Source organism: Protopterus annectens, chromosome 1.part0 (genome assembly GCF_019279795.1).
Source record: "Protopterus annectens isolate FY-2018-M chromosome 1.part0, PAN1.0, whole genome shotgun sequence".
Taxonomy (NCBI): Eukaryota; Metazoa; Chordata; order Ceratodontiformes; family Protopteridae; genus Protopterus; species Protopterus annectens.
Genome location: NC_056725.1, coordinates 1,096,677,605 through 1,096,695,526, shown reverse-complemented (window position 1 = coordinate 1,096,695,526; position 17,922 = coordinate 1,096,677,605). Strand labels below are relative to the sequence as shown.

Sequence of the window (17,922 nt, the reverse complement as noted above, 5' to 3'; positions counted from 1 at the left end):
TAACAGCAAAGGATTTTAGTTTTGACAGGTGACAGGTAAAGCAATTAAATAGTGAGGGAGAGATGTGAGCAAAACTGTGATATTAGTAGGATATTCTGTGTGCATAGTAGGAGATTTCAGAGATGGGGTATAGTATGTGGTTTGGTAGGAGGTGGAGTGGGAGAGATAACAAAGAGTGGTTATGAGGGTCATCATAATGGTATAGTAAGTTAACACTGAGATGTAAGACATGTTGAGAAAAGATAGAGTTAAATTAGGTATAAAGGAGGGATGGGAAGTAGTGTACTAAGTGAGGTAATGGGAAGGGCTGGTCAAGTAGGCAGAGACAAGGGTGTGTGTTAGAGTGAAACAGTGGGTGATAGGCAGTAATTGTACAAGTTGTTGAAGAAGAAGAGTAAAAATCCACCAGGGGAATAAATGCACCACCAGTCAAAACCACAAACATAGTTATTAAGATAAATAGTATGAAGTATTGGTAGAGCAAACCAAGGCACAATAACAGCATAAAAAACGTTTATTTGTGAGCGCTTTCATGGCTTACCATGCCGCTTCACCAGATGTTTTGAAAACACTTTGAAAGTTGTATTTTAAAAAAAACTAATGACCAATAGTAGCACAGTAGCAATCATTATCTAATTAATCAATTAAAATTGTAGTCAATAATTTCAACAGCAAATTAAATAAATAACAGAGAACTACCTAAAAACTACATGAAGTTTTACTTAAAAATAATAATAATAACTACTAACACAAGAAATTTCATCACATATTATTCATGGAAATTATTCTAGAAAATAATGCTTTCACTTTTGATGGTTTTATTTGCAAAAAAGGGGCATAGCTATGGGCACTTCCAGTGCCAACAGCTACGCCAATATTATCATGGCACATTGGGAGACTGCTAATATTCTTATGAAATTTTCAGAAGTCACCTTCTATAGGAGATTTGTGGATGATCTTTTTTTATTATGGGAAGGTGACCTAAATTCGTTAATGAAATTTCATGAATATTTGAATTCATCCATTTCTTTTTTAAAGTTTACTCTTAACTATTCTATGGATTTAATCAATTTTCTAGATGTTACTGTTTTTAGATTACCTGATCGTTCATTTTGTACTAGAACATATAGAGTTGTTACTGCAATAATTACCTTCATAGGAAGAGTATGCATCCACCTCACATCTATCATAACATTATTAAGAGCCAAGGCCTTCGGGCATCTAGATTAAATGCTAGCAATGCAGACTTTGCCATGGAAACCACTTCTCTTTCATTGAGGTTTCTTGAAAGGGGTTATAACAAATGTGAAGTGGATACGATTCTACAAAAGTTAACACAGTCCCGTAAAAATGAAGGGAAACCTTATTTTTCTGAGGGACCTTGGAATAGCTCTATGCATGTTGACAGAATTAAAGGTTTAGTAAGGGTGCTCTTACCCACTCTGGAAATATCTGTAGTATTGAGAAAGTTATAAAAAAACAATTTGTCTATACTCACTACTGATCAAGAAGTTACCTCTATTGTGGGTAAAAAACCTAGTTTTTTTTATACAAAAACAAAAAGAATTTAAAAAGACAGTTATGTTTTCCAAAAGATGCCTTGAACAGTGGTTTAAATACTATAAATAGTAATCTCTCTTGTAAGAACTGCAGTTGGTGCAAGTTTATTGACAGTTCAAGTGAATTCATGTATCCTGACACAGGAAAACTTTTACATTTTCAAGTTCAAGTGGACTGTAATACTTCACATATAGTTTATTTAGCTATCTGTCAAAATTGTAACAGTTTCTATATAGGCAACATAGACCGTTGTTTCCATGACAGGATAAGAATACACATATATAGTATAAATAATTCTATGTGCACCAATGCTTTGGCTAAACATATTGCTTTACATGATGTATCACATAATTTTAAATTTATGGTTTTGGAGGTTATTCATGAAAATATTCGTAGGGGTGACATTGAAAATAAAGTGGAATCTGCTGAACTAAGATGGATTATTAGAATGAGAGGTAACAAGGGTAAAGGGCTAAATGGCAAGATTTGCATTAAACCTGTCTTAAAGAATAGAATGTTTAGATGATACAGACTTTGTATAGGATGTTCTCACGAGATGTGGTATATTTTGTGTACGTGATGAAATTTCTTGTGTTAGTAGTTATTATTATTATTTTTAAGTAAAACTTCATGTAGTTTTTAGGTAGTTCTCTGTTATTTATTTAATTTGCTGTTGAAATTATTGACTACAATTTTAATTGATTAATTAGATAATGATTGCTACTGTGCTACTATTGGTCATGAGTTTTTTAAAATACAACTTTCAAAGTGTTTTCAAAATGTCTGATGAAGCGGCATGGTAAGCCGCGAAAGCGCTCACAAATAAATGTTTTGATGCTATTATTGTGCCTTGGTTTGCTCTACCAGTACTTCATATTATTTAGTAACTGTACAAAGGTCATGACTGGTTGATAGTATGACGGGGAGGAGGAAGTATAAATATAATAAAAGTGTGGGTGGGAATGGGGGTCAAAAGAGGTCAAAATTCTGTGACAAGTATTCAGAAATTGCCATCACTGAAGTAGTGAATGGCTTGAGACCTTTGGTGGTAGCCCAGTCAAAGTAGTATGCACATTTATTTCTGCATATTTTCCAGTGCTGAGAGTCTGGTCAAAAGTAAAAATTTGAAAAGTAAATAAAATAGCAGGGAACCACTAGACCGAGTTACACTTTTATTAAAACAATAAAACAATTATAAAATCCAAATGCACAAGTAGATAAGCGCTTTCGGGTCCAAGCCCTTCACCTAATATCATTCAATGCACCAACTTGACACTGCTAAATTTTTAACATCTTTGCATAAATATTTACAAATGAATGATTGCCGAAATTACATGTTTGTCACCTTGGATGTGAATAATCTTTTTACTGTTATAAGTAATGGATATGGAATAACAGCTATTGAGAATGTTTAGATGGGTACAGCTAGCTTAGATTTAAATACAAGTCAATGAATATGTGCATTGCTAAAAACTGTACTGGAAAATAATGTCTTCTTATGTCAAGGTAATTATTATCAGTACAGACGAGGTATTATGAAGGGCACACCCTGTGCCAATTTGTACGTTAATGTCTTAGCCTATTGGGAAGATTTAGTAATATTTAATACTCTTCATGAATGGAATACACATTTGTGCTATTATGTTAGGCTTGTAAGTTGTGTTTTTTTCTAATTGTAAGTTGTGTTTTTTCTAAGGAAAGACACACAAAATGATGTCATATATTTTGTGACATACCTAGAAACTACTACAGACTTCTTGAGATTTACAATGAAATGTTCTAAGTTTGAGCTAGATTTCTTGGATGTCCGTATTAGCATATGTCCAGATGGGACTTTAGAGACATCTTTATATAAAAAAGAATGTTGGAAAAATAACATATAGGCATATGACAGCATGCGTCCTAGGCACACATTTAAAAATATAATAAGAAGACAGGTACACAGGATTTCACGTCTGTGTACTGAGGATAGTAAGTTTGGAGGTTACTGATTTGGAACAATCTGAGGAATAGAGGTTACAGAAAGAAAGAACTTGACAAAGTAATTGCTGAGAGTAGATATAATAGAAAAAACACTGCCAAACCATGGTTCGCTGCCAAGCCAGGAAATATAGAAGGTAAAAGAGGGAATGTTAATAGTGCTAAAAGGGAAAATGATAGCGTACTTATGCTGTTTACATACAGTAATGGCATAGGGGGTTGTGAAATAATTAAGGGTAGTATTGTTGAACAAATACCATCATTTAGTTTTAGAAGAAACAAGAATTTGAAAGACATATTATGTCAAGAGCAAGGATTGAATAAGAAATGTAAGGTTATATCCCAACGTAAGGGCACTTTTGCTTGTAGACAGTGTTAGGCCTGCTGTCATATTATGAATGGGAATCAATTTACTCATCTGATAATGGGTCAAGAATATTTTCTAAATGGTTATGCGGACTGCAAAACACAAAATGTAGTTTATCTGGCTGTGTGCCAGAAATGCAATTCATTCTATGTAAGGAAAACAAACTGCAGACTAAACGACAGGGTATTGAAGCACATGTCAGATATAAGACTGAAAAATATACATAATGCATTATATCAACATATAGAAATGAATACAGATCGTGCATTTTTGTTCATGGTTTTACAGACTGTGTGTAACAACATCGGTGGGGGGGGGTTTAGTCGACCATACTGAATTTAATGAAATGGATCATTCGACTGGGGGCTGATAAAGCTCCTGGTTTGAATGTAATTATATCTTTAAAACCAGCACTGAACAGAAGGAGGGTGTAATACTGACTGATGATTGGTTTATTATTGATGATTAGTATTTTAAATTCAAGTTGGTGCACTGAATGTTATCTGATGAAGCACTTATCTACTTATGCATTTGTATTTTATAATTGTTTTATTGTTTTAATAAAAGTATAAGTGGTTCCCTGCTATTTTATTTATTTTTCATTTGTTTGGACAAAGTTGGCAGTGGACCTTTGGTGGAAGGTTTTAATTAAAAAGTAAATATTTTAATCGCACTGTAAGAATATGAAGAGTCTCCACTCATTATTGTAACTGGATTAGCTCTCTTGTTAGACTTCGGTTGTGAAGGTCCAACTGAGGCTTGCCAAACATGTGGATCTGGAGGATTTGTAAGGGTTTCAAATATAGAAGCTTTTCTAGTGAATGAGGTAGAAGCAAAGATAACTATTTATTTATTTATTTTATTTATTTAACATTTGTTTACCGAGAAAGTCCGACTTGGAACAAAGCCAATTTTCAGAGAAGGCCCATGGAGAAATGCTCCAGACGTATGTCTTTGTAACATGGGAGGAAACTGGAGTACCCAGAGAAAACACACACAAAAACAGGGAGGACATGCAGACTCAGAAAAAAAACTCGAGCCGAGAATCGAACCGGGGAACCTCTTGCTGTGAGGCAACAATGCTTCTGCTGCACCACTGTGCTGTCCAAAACTAAACTTGATGAGGCCAGTGTGAGGTTACGAGAACAGCAATAGGCTTGCTCAGCTTCACCTTCTGAATGAAGTTCAGAACAGGTAAAGGATAAAAGCATAAATCAGTTCCGGGGTGCATTTCTGGATGAAAGCATTCCTGGGATATTAACCCAAACAAGTAATGAGAGAAACAAAGTTGCTATATTTGGCACTGGAGAGGGATGCAAACTGGTCATAGTCAGGCTGAGAGTTCACTTGCTTGGTAGCAGAAAACAGTGACTGAGCCTGTCTAGTAGGGAACTGGCATCCCCAGGAATGCAGCTGGTTATAAGGAAAAGGTTGATGCACAACCACATATCCTCATCCCATCTCGACAATAGGGATGGGAATGAGTTCCTCCCTGCGTTTTTGTACTATATCACCATCGCACTGTCAGTGTAGATGACAACATGTCTTGAGGCAGAAAATCCTGGAAAGCTTGCCATACACGAAGAACTGCTCTCAGCCCCACAGAACAGCCTCTGGATTTTATAGTACTGATAACTTTTGTCTTACATGATTGACCAGCAACACATTCAGCTGGGAGGACAGACTACCACTGACTGCCTCCAGACTGGGACAGTTTGTCAATGTCTCAGGGAATACATTGCTGTCCTCCAAAAGGGCGGCCACGGTATCAGTGTTGCTGCCAATTGTTATCACCCTTGTGCAGCAACCATTGTGGAGGTTACCAAAGCTAATTTGGTTTTTCCCACAACCTCTGTTGTTTTGCTGCTGATTACCATATAAAAATCAAACCTGACATGAGCTCCTTTGCATTCTAGAGAAACAAATTTTACGTACTTACCCTAACAGTAGATGTGAATGAACAGTTCCATTCATTAATTTAGCAGGACTGAATCCACAGGTTTTCTGTCTCTCTGTGTCTACTCATAAAACTACCTTAGATCAATTTTTATACCATTTCCATTCGGTAAGTGCCTGGATGAGGCTGAATGAGAAATAAATAAAAATGCATATTTGTGACATTCAACAGTAACATACCTTTCTTCAAACCATGCTCCTGAAGTCATAAAATCTACACTTTTTTCTAGATTTGAAACTCTGTAGAATGAAACAGCTGCTCTACTTCAAGGAGTTGATGGCTCAAATGCATGATCTGATTGTCCGTTAGATGGATTTTAGCAATGCTCTTTTTGGGTATGCATCCACAGCAGTCAGAACTGGCTGCAACAGCAACAGCATAATTATTGTCTGGAAACTACAAAAGCAAGACTATCTCTCTTGTTGCTTGATTAGCACTGATTTACTCTCAGGCGCTTTCTAAGCTTGAGCTGCCTGACATTCTAGACATGTGGAAGGTGCCCTGAAACCTTTGAAAGCTGGCTGGCTGGCTGGCTGACTGGCTATTATATTTTTGGCAGGATATAACTAATATAGTTAAGGTTACTTTAGAAGTGATCATTTGAACACCTACTGTTACAGTACGTTTTACTTACACATCTGTGCTTTCCTCCATCTTAGCTCTCCTAATCAACAAGCTTTATTATTATCATGTCACTGAGTATGCAAAAGATTATGTTCTCACAGGTATCATGTTTGCCTCACTCTTGCTATGAGGAACAATTACCTGTTCGTAGGGCTCACATGGAAACTGCTAGTTATACTTTGCTTTTTTTTTTTTTTTTTGGCTATGACGCATTACAATTTTCTACTTTGGGACATGAGTAGTCCTGCAGAATTTGAGATGGGAATTTCATCTTTTACAACTGGGTACTTTTTTAAACATTATTTTATTCTGCTGCATTTTGACAGCTATTTGTTTTTCACATCTGAACTTTTTATATCTGAAAAAACATTTAAATTGCCACTGTACTAACTAAAGTAATTATCACATACTTTAGCTCTATGGTACTAAACTGAAAGAATCACTAAAGTGATCTTTACTCATGCTACCTGAATCAAGACTAAAAGATTCACATCATTATCTTACACACACACACACACACACACACACACACACACACACACACACACACACAACTACTGAATCTTAATCACAGAGGTGCATGCTCTGGCGTCTTGTTCCAAACCAGTAAATCACATCTATTATCAATCCATAAACTGCTAAAGTTGTTTTTAATAATTTGGTTCTACATTAGCTGAGAACACAAACTCATTTTTGGCTCATAATACTGTCTAAGACATACTACAGATCACACTCTGCATCATCTAAATGTGTATGCATAAAGCATTTTAAACATTTCAAGGCACTAGACCCAGGTCTACCCTAAGACACCAGTTGTTGGTCTAACCACAAAGAAGCGTATTAAGAACTATAACATATTAGCAACATTCAAAATGCTTGCAGTTAAGCAATGATTTTTAGAAAATGTTAATCAGTAGCAATATAGGAAGCTATTTTTGGAAACCAGACCCTAACACAATTTCCAAGAGTGCTGCTACTGGTTACATACAGCCATATAAGTGACTCATATTTTCATAAATATGCAAGTCTGTTTTCATACAACTATGCACCGCACTAGTGTTTGCTTTTAACTAGCTCAACTGTACTCTCTTTACTTATAAGTGCTACTACTGTTGTCTGCTTGTAAAATGTTACATAAACACTTCACGTTACCTTATGATGTCCCATGTGGATTCTTCGGAGGGTGACCTGCAGCACATACTCCTGATCAGCATGTAACTGTACCCAGTTTTTCTCATCACGGGTGTTTGTAACCACTGTTGGAAGCAAACGCTCATTTTGCTTCTGATCTGAATTATCCCACCAGCCTTTAACACTTAATCTGACATCAATCACAGGCAGATGAGAAAGAAAGTTCCATGCCTGGAGAAAAACAATAAATAAAGATGCCATTATTTAAAAATGCATTCAACTTTACATGTCCAGACAGTCTTGAAGTTAAAACAATGAGCAAACTTAGACTTAGTAGTACAAAACACCAGTGATAGCAATCCCCTAATATAGGAAGTGAGAATAGTGTCAGTGTCTGACCACTGCCAGGTACTGTAGCTAAACAGAAGCAGTGACTTAGTGTGAGGTGCAGTAGTATATGTGCAAAGCTTGACACTATAATCTCAAATGCAGGAATTCTGGCATCACATGGGAAAACAGCACAATCTAAAACACCGTGGAATTACTACAGCACAGAAAATGATGGTTACTAGGGGAAGGAAATGCTGATATATTTTCAGAAATAAACTTTTTTTTAATTTATATTTTGATTTTGTTGACTTGATAGACCCAATAGAAGATAAATAATCCTCATTCTTCAGAAGTCACCCTAGATAGTATACATTGTTCAGAAATGTCCCTTTTCCTCTGTCCTTCATGAAGTAACATGACATCTTTAACAATGACATGAACTGCCACCAAATAATCAGAGTCAGCACCATGTTCATAGTAGAGCTTTACAGATTCACAGCAAGTTCTACGCTAGCTGCTCTTGAGGGCTATTTCAAGCCTAGTCAATTTCATTTTCAAAGGTGAGAATCAAACCCAGTGCCATGAGATTGTGAGATAAGCACCTTAACCATTATACCAACGTCCAAATAAAAAAAACAGTCCTTTATTTCTTGGGGAAATTCACTTAGGCTCATAAGTAAGCACTAGGATAGTTTGTCCTTGTGGGCCACTTTAATTATACTCAATTTCCATTTGAAAGGTAAGAATCAAACCCTGTACCTTGTGCCTGTGAGATAAAGACCTTAACCACTATACCAACCCCTACTAGCACATATGAAATAACTGATTCATCCATTTTATGATACCTGCTTTATCGCGTACACGGTTGTAGGGGAGTTGGAGACTATCCTAAAAAGCAACAAGGATAAGGAAAAAAAAGTCCTGATGGAATGCCAACCCGTTACAGCACAGACAACACAGACAGACAGACGCATACACACGGTACCATTTAAAATGTTAGGACCGAGTAGAGAGAGTCTCAAAACGGGAGACTGAATGGCTGAAAGATCAGGCTTGTATATATGAAGCTTAAGATGTAATTTCTCAGGATATTCCCTTTTCTCCAAGTTATGGTGATACAGAAGTTTGGGGAGTGTGAGGGACTTGCCCCCCACTGGGGGGATGGGGGAAGCCCACGCTGCAGAAAGAAGTTTTAAGAAAAAGAGCAATGTTTGAGATTCAATCTTCTCCTGTCTTTTTTTGGGGGCGCACTCAACATTTCAACAGGGATCCCCCCAAACAGGCAGGCGCGCGCACACACACACACACACACACACACCCCCATACACACACACACTATGGTCAGTATTTAAGGACCAACAAAATGTCTATCAGCAGATATCTGCGATGCAGGAAGAAATCTACATGATGGCATTATTTCCAATTCTAATTATGAAAATACCCTGCAGTGTACTTTAAAAGAATATACAGATTATGGACAGAAAGCAACCCAAATGGGAAAAGATCCTCAGAACAAAACACTCAGTGGCAGCAGTGTTATCTGATGCACCACTGTGATATCCTATAATAAAGCAAGCAAAATACATATAGGTTAAAATTACTTTCTAGATCATCTTTTGTAAACAGTTGCCATGACAGAGGGACATCAGCTTGGTGGTAATCTGCAAGATATTTGCTACAATGTCACTTACAGCATATGTAATGAAACATAACTGTCAAACCTTACCAATTCCAATAAAGGATACTGATAAAAAAAACTGATATGGTTTTGTTAGGGTTAATGTCAAAAGTAGGCAGTACTACTAAGATAAACAGCTAATACCTTCATAATGAATGCAGCCTTGCCTTTGCAAGTGACTGAAAATGCAGCTGTGTACTGAGCTGCAAAAGTGGATCTGAAAAATAAATTTTTTTCAGGAACTGCAGAAACAAAAAAAGTTATGTGAAACAATGTTAAGAGTTCATAACCTTGCACTTGCAAACCTTATGTATGCTCTAAATCTCTTATATTTAATATAGGTATATTAACACTGCGCCCAATGTGAAAGCATACATCAATCATTTTGATAGCCATTAAATAGGTAGGTTGGCAAACCAGCTTAAAAAAAAAAAAACTTTGCGATGCAGGAAAAGATTATTCATGAACATTAGATAAAAAAAAAAAAGTAAAGTCAGGTTTCACTTTTTTTTCTGGAGAAATCTTTGAGCATATTAAAGGCAACATAATGAAAAGAAACTGCCAAGATAAAGGAAATGTGTACTTATCTAGGTAACTTTCAGTGAGTGAGCAAGGCGATGTGCAAAGACCTTTTTGGGGTTATAATTTTCGTATGTGGCAAAAGGAACAGAAATAAGTCACATACACAGCCAAATACAATTAAAATAAACTGCTTTGGAATATTAACAATTTGACATAAAAGGTACATAATACCAAGATTTATACAAAGCATTTGAGGTTACTGAAGTCTGCTGATCCCTATAGCATTCGAACTTTTAGTGAATAATACAGTCAACTATTATTAGATACTATGGAAACATATTCTAGTACCTGGACCCAATAACAAATGTACACCTGTGCCAGAAAACCTGTACCATAGTGGATTCATGTTTTCAAGCAGAGGACCGCTGCAGCAAAAATTACAAAATGATTGTATCTTATTCAACATAGGATGTCAACTTGCCAACTGATTTTGCGGAAGTGGCAAGACCGTAACAAGCATACTGATGTGTTGGCATGAGCTGTGATCATTAAGACAAAATAAGTGGTAAGTAACAGACCACTGGTCATCATTTTTGTAGCTCATCTAAGAGCTTGAGGTAATGTACCAATAGATGAGCTTGGGGGGACCACAGGGATTAAACAACCTCGAAGAGGCTTAACTCAGAGAGGAAAAACATCCTAAATAAAGATGGTACTATAAAACCTAAAATCATATTATCAACAACATACTCTATCTGAAATAAAACACTGCAAAATTCAGTAAATCTGTATCAAAGAAAGACCTAAGAGCATACAATAATTAAAAGATCTAAATAGTATGCAATGATTAAGAGAGGGGGTCTGTCCTGCTTCAAAAATCCATAAGCATCTAATGCTACTGAGTATTTGTTCACTATATAAATTACTTTTCCGGTTCAAATTTATCATAGTGCGTTAACATAGATATCTTGCATAACAAAATAAAAATAACAAAGCACAAAAATAATCATATTAGAACAAATAACTAGCAAAAAAAAAATTGGGCCACAAGCCATGCAGATTAATGACAGCTAAGACAATGTGACAGAAAAAATACCATTATGGTACTTGGGCAGAATTGAGGATCACCTGACGCTCCCTCAGCATCAGGGACTCTGCCTCAGTCACCTGGCAGAAGATAACAAATATGAAGTCCCTGAAAAAGCAAAGGAAACAGTTCCAGAAAAACTTTTGGAAGTAGATGGCTGTTAACAGGTTAGCTGTTCTCAAAGGCAGAGATATCGCCCCAAAAGTCATGCAGGACCAAACACAATATGACCACAAATTTAAAGATAATTTGATAATATGACTGGCAGCTATTACAAACCAAGCAAAACTTCAGTAATATAACTATTGCAAATCAAAATATGACTGGGACAGTACCAAGCAATGTGCCCTGGGCTCTAATTAATGGGATAAGCTGGTCTACAGCACACACTGCTGGACCGCTCAAAAAATCTTACTGCGCATCTGGAAAGAGGAATCCAATCTGTACTGTACAGAAAATGACTGAATGGTACACAGTAGCCTCAAATATTCTCCAGGCAAAAATAATTAAAAAAATGTCTGCAACTGCTAATCAGGTGAAATAGAATGCAATTATCCTAACCAAAGATCTGTTGTGTCCAGGACTAAAAACAAACAAAGTGGCTTTTTAACAAAGCAAATACTGTGGGTGCTGGAGTTGTTGGATTTGCAGTGTGAATCTATCTTCTGAGCAATTTCTTGTCATTGGTGTTATTTAGAAGTTATGTACTCACCATAACGTTCCATCTGAGTAGGTAGTTTCATTTGTCTGTAACCTGTGGGTCTTGGATCCGATATCGGATCCGATCCGGCAACTTGTTTCAAGCTAATGGATCCGAGCTCCTAGCTCCTCCCTTCACCCATAATCCCCTGCTAACCCTCCATGACCTCAGATCGAGTTTGCCCCTCAATATATATCCAACTACCAGTAGATCCGAGAAGGCCAGGGGGAAGGAGGGGGGGATGGTTGCAGACAAATGAAACTACCTACTCAGATGGAACGTTATGGTGAGTACATAACTTCTAAATCTGAAGTAGGAAGTTCATTTGTCAGCAACCTGTGGGACAGAGTCCCCAGCTACCTGCACCTTGGGTGGCCTCATGGAAGGATATTACGAAGCACCGCAGAGCCAAAGGATGCTCTCCCTCTAGAAAGCACATCTAGTTTGTAGTGGTTAATAAAGGTATGAGATGAAGCCCAAGTGGCTGCAGAACAAATATCATCCAATGGAACTCTAGACTTGAAGGCCGCAGATGTAGAAATGGTGCAGGTGGAATGAGCACGAACTCTTTCGGGTGCGGGTCTACCCGAGGCTTGATACGCCAATAGGATGCATTGAGAAATCCAGCGTAATAAAGATACGTTTGAGATAGCTTTCCCCAAGTTAAATTTGGCAAAGGAAACGAACAGCTGGTCGGATTGTCTATGGCCAGCTGTCCTATGAGTATAAAAGCGAAGCTGCCTATGAACATCTAATGAGTGCAGCTTGTACTCTCCCTTATTCTGATATTTAGGGAAGAAGACCGGTAAATTTATGGATTGATTTATGTTGGTTTCCGATGCTATTTTGGGAAGAAAAGAGGGATTGGTCCTGAGGTACACTCTATCTGGGTGAAATATCAGGTAAGGAGGCTTCACCGAGAGAGCGTGAAGCTCCGACACTCTTTTTGCTGAAGTGATGGCTACAAGGAATGCTGTTTTCCATGACAAGAATTTGAGATCTACTGAAGCAGTGGGTACAAAGGGTGGAGCAGTCAAGGCTTGAAGAACTAGTGTAAGATCCCATGGTGGCACGGCGTCCTTTTCAGGGGGTCTAAGTAAAAAGGTGCCCTTGAGAAAGGTTTTACACAATTTGGCCGACATCAAAGGCCCTGTATCATGTCCCACATGGTAATGTGATATGGCTGCCAATTGCACTTTGATAGTTGAACAACTAGCGCCTTCCTGAAAGAGTTCAGTTAGGACGTCTAATATGGATGGAAGAGGAGCCATAAGGGATCTAGATCATGATGCTCCACCCAAATGGAAAAACGTTTCCATTTACTGCGATACACTTTCCTGGTGGAGGGCTTATGCGCTGCCACGAGGATAGTTCTGACCGGTGGAGCAACCAAGCTGTCACTTTCAGATTGTCCAGGTTTGGGGTCGGTAGGTTCGACGGATGGGAGATGAGACCCGGAGTGGGATCTAGAATCCAAGGGTGATTCACAAGGTGAGACCACAGGTAAGGGAACCAAATTTGCCAAGGCCAGAATGTGGCAATGAGGTTCATCCTGCTCCCCAACCGTGAGGATTTCTGTAAGAGTTGTAGCATTAGTGGTAGAGGATGGTAGGCATAGAGTAGACCGGGTGGCCAAGCATGCACCAGAGCGTCTCTTGGAGGGGGGATTAGAGCGAAGAAATTGCTGCATTTGGTGTTTGATGGAGACGCAAAAATATCGCAGCAGGGTTGCCCCCATGTTGCGAATATCTACTTTGCTACTAGTGGATTGAGAGACCACTCGTACGGGGTAAGAAGGGTGCGACTGAGCTTGTCCGCTAGGATGTTGGTCCTCCCCGGAATGTGCATTGCAATCAGAAAGCAGTTGGAGGAGATCGCCCATTCCCACACTCTCATGGCTTCGCGGCATAGAGGGTAAGATCTGGTTCCCCCCTGTTTGTTGATGTACCAGACCACTGACATGTTGTCCGACTGAATTGCAATCGTTCCTATGGGGAGGAGATCCTGAAGTGCTTGCAACACAAACAGCACCGCTCTCATCTCCAGAATGTTGATGTGCAGGGAGGTCTCTGTATCGTTCCACGTGCCTTTAACTGTCCTGCCAGAATAATGCCCCCCCCCCACCCGAGGCGAGAGGCGTCCGTGGTCACCGTGGCGAGAGGGGGAGAGGTGCAGAAGGGACGGCCCGTATGGAGGTTCGAGGCTTGGAGCCACCATAGTAGCGCCCTCCTGCAAGCCTTGCTGATAGCAATGGGATGGTGGAGAGGAAGGGATAGAAAAGACCATTGCACTAGAAGACTCCATTGCAGCACCCGCATGTTCAAACGGGTGCATAGAAGGAGCGTAATCGCTGCCGCCATGGAGCCTAGTGCCCTCAGGACCAATTCCGCTGGTGAAGTCTCTGATTGGAGGATAGCCCGCACATGGAGTTGTAAGTTCCGGATTCTCTCGGGAGTTAGGAAGGCTCGCAATTCTCTGGTGTCTATTCTGGCACCTATGAATTCTATGACCTGTGTTGGAGCCAGCAGAGATTTGTCGACGTTGATAGTAATGCCTAACTGTGGGGCTAGACAGAAAAAGAAGTCTCTGGCTGAGCAAAGTAGATGCCTTGTTGGTGCGGTCAGGAGCCAGTCGTCCAGGTACGGAAAGACCTGTATTCCCTGGAGTCTCAGGTGGGCCGCAATCACTGCAAATACCTTGGTGAACACCCTGGGGGCTGTGGTGAGGCCAAAGGGAAGGACCCTGAACAGGTAGTGACTGGCCCCCAGCCAGAAGCGAAGGAACCTCCTGAATCGTCTGTCCATTAAAATGTGGTAGTACGCATCCTTGAGGTCTATGGAGCACATCCAATCGTTCTCCCTTAAAAGGGGGAGAATAGATTGAAGAGTGACCATTCGGAAGTTTTCCTTGGTTACTGACAGGTTCAAGCGGGAAAGGTCTAGGATCGGTCTCAAGTCCCCCGTCTTTTTTGGCACCAAAAAGAACCTGGAGTAGAACCCTAATCCGAGTTGGTCTTGGGGGATGGGCTGGATGGCTCTTTTTCTTAGTAGCTGCTGATTTTCTGCAGCTGCAGCCTCCCTCTGATCGGGTGGTACATCGGGGAGGTTCTTGGATTTGGGGACATGGAGTAATGGTATTTTGTACCCTCTGGATACGATGCGAAGCACCCAGCGGTCTGTCGTGGTGGACTCCCATGCCGCTAGGTGTTTCGAGAAGTGCCCCCCGACTGCCTTCAGAGTGGAGCAGCCGGGCAACCCCTCAGGGCTGCTGTGCGGGCCGTTCAGAGAAAGGCTCTCTGGACCCAAAATTTCTCGGAGCCCCTCTACCCCTGGGGCGGCGTCCTCCCTGTCCTCCTCTGCCATGGAAGGACTGGTTGTCCAGAGCGGGTTGGGAATGTTGTGATTTTCGGAACCACATCTTCTTCTGACCCTTTTGGTTCTTTGAAAAGGACCACTGGGGAGCAGAGAAGCGGACTCAGACAGCAGACAACATCTTCCCGTCCTTCTCGCTCTGGACAAGTGGCTCACGAACTGTTTTGCCAAACAGGGCAGCACCATCGAAAGGAGCGTTCGCAAAGGACGCTTTAAAGGGCTCTGCAAAGTCACAATGACGGAGCCAGGCCTGACGTCTCATGACTAGGCCTGCTCCGCTAGCCCTAGCGGCTCCCTCTGTGGCGTGGGACAATAGCCGCATAGAGGTGTTTGAAATTGATCTCAGAGTGGCCATTCGGGTGGAGTACAAATGCTTGTCATCCTCTGACATGGACTCAAGGGGGGGATGCAGCGTATTCTTTGATAAGATCCCACTGCATCCTGATGACATGTGCCATATAGTTCAGAGACCTTACCGAGAAGGTCGCTGAACTAAAAACTCGCTTCCCTAAGCGGTCCATCAAACGGCACTCTTTGCTCGGTGGATGGACTGAGGGGCTCTCCTGAGCCAATTCCCTCTTCGTGGCTGCCGCCGTCAACATGGCATCTACGTAGGGCCCCTTAATCCAATGTGATCGGTCTGAGGGGGGGCTAAGTATTTTATCTGGGCGGTTCGGTATTGGCTCCACGGTATCCGGATCCTTCCACGCCCTGGTGGTAATGAGGTCCACCAGGGGGTCGGCCGGAGGGTACACCCAAGAGGTAGACGGGCCTGCCTCGAATGCCTCCAGAAACACGGACTCATCAGAGGAAGACTTGGGGGCAGACCACCCGCCTCTGATCCTCAGCATTTCCATGATGTCCCCAAAGGAGACATCCTCAGGGGGCGATCTTGGGGAGCCTTCCCCTTCCTCCAAGTCCGTGTCCTCGGTTAAGGACTCAGGGGAGTCCACGTGCCTCCTTTTGCACTTATGCTTGCAGGGCACTTCCTCGGGGGGGGGGGGGGATGTCCGAGGAGGCCTCGCCAGCAACATCTTGTTCCAATGGAACCATCTGTGACATCGAAGCAGGCTGTCCCTTTGGCCGGGTGATGGAAGCCTGGCCCAGCAGAGAGGGAGTGCAGGCAGGAGCCGATACAAGGACCGAGGGTCCGGATGCTCTCAACAGAGCCCTCTCCACAACATCGAAGGCCGAGGGAGAGCCACTCTCAATTGGATTCGAAAGTCGGCTCCCACTCGGATCCGATGAAGGGATCGGAGCCGGCGCTGAGACCATCGGATCCGAAAGACCAGTGCGCTCTGACCTGGACGGAGCCGAAGGCACACTGAATCCCCTGGATCCAAAGCTTGGGCCACGGCTCTGAGAGGCCGGATCCGACAGGCTCGAGGGCAGGGTCGGATCCTTAGTACCAAGTACTGTCGGTGCCGACCCACCCCCGGCTCCAACGCTGCTCGGCTCCGAATGCTCCGAACCCGAATAGCAGGTCGGAGAAGGAGCAATAGGATGAAAAAAGGGTGTTGAGCTCCCCCCGGAGGGGGGGGAGGCAAGAGCACTCCCATCTGCAGCTGGGCCTGGATGAACCTTCGCATCATCCGGTCCAAGTCTGCATCGGACATGCTGAAAGTAGATCTCGAAGAGGTCACCGAGGCAGACCTGGAATTCCACCTCGATGACCTCGACGGAGATCGGGTCTCCTCCTCCTCGAGCCCCGGGGAGAAGCAAGGGGATCGGAGCTGAGGCGGAGGAGACCTAGAAGCAGTGGAGGGAGAAGCCCGCTTAGCTGGCAGGACCGAAACGGAGGTCTCGGCCCGCCGCTTGTGGTGCTTCTCCCTCCGTTTCTCCCTCCTGGCCTCCCTGTCCTCCGACACTTTAGCAGGAGTTTGAGTCCCGGACAGAGGAAGGGGGGCAGGAGTGGCAGCAACCACAGGCTGTGGTGGAGCCATGGGAGCAGCGGTGGCAGCGGAGGCCGAAGCCGAGTCTGGGGGTAAAAGTCCCACTAAGACCAGCTTCGCCCTCCGCTCTTTCAGTGCCCTGGGGTTGAACGCTGCACAGATGGTACAGCCCGAGGTAAGGTGTTCAACCCCAAGGCACCACACGCACCGAGTGTGGCCATCAGCCGGGGAGAGCTTATGGCCACACTCGGTACATTTAGAAAAGATGGCTTTTGGGGCCTCAGCCATACTTCTACACAAACACACAGGCCCCCCTCCAAAAAAAAACACCACACACATGCACACACTAATGACCAGCGAAGGGAGGGTAAAACTAATTAAAAAAATATACTAAAGGGTACCTAACACTTACACACTTTTTATTTTTAAATAAAAAAGAAAATTTTGACAGAAAATTACACAGTAAATACTACTTAGCTGATGAGCTCAAGGGAATCCAGCTATCCACAAGCGCAGCAAACTAGATCTGAGGTCATGGAGGGTTAGCAGGGGATTATGGGTGAAGGGAGGAGCTAGGAGCTCGGATCCATTAGCTTGAAACAAGTTGCCGGCTCGGATCCGATATCGGATCCAAGACCCACAGGTTGCTGACAAATGAACTTCCTACTTCAGATCATATATTTAAAACATTTATACCACTGTGACTAATTTTTTTTTTGTTGG

The 17,922-nt window shown here is 41.8% G+C and overlaps 1 protein-coding gene across 1 annotated transcript in view; it reads right to left on the bottom strand.

The window, feature by feature from the left end:
- Positions 1-17,922, bottom strand: part of ASCC3 (activating signal cointegrator 1 complex subunit 3) — a 4,485,173-nt gene that overhangs the window by 83,167 nt on the left and 4,384,084 nt on the right. The window contains exon 38 of the mRNA XM_044069284.1: positions 7,641-7,850. Coding sequence (XP_043925219.1) covers positions 7,641-7,850 — 210 coding nt within the window. The remainder of the gene's footprint in view (positions 1-7,640; positions 7,851-17,922) is intronic.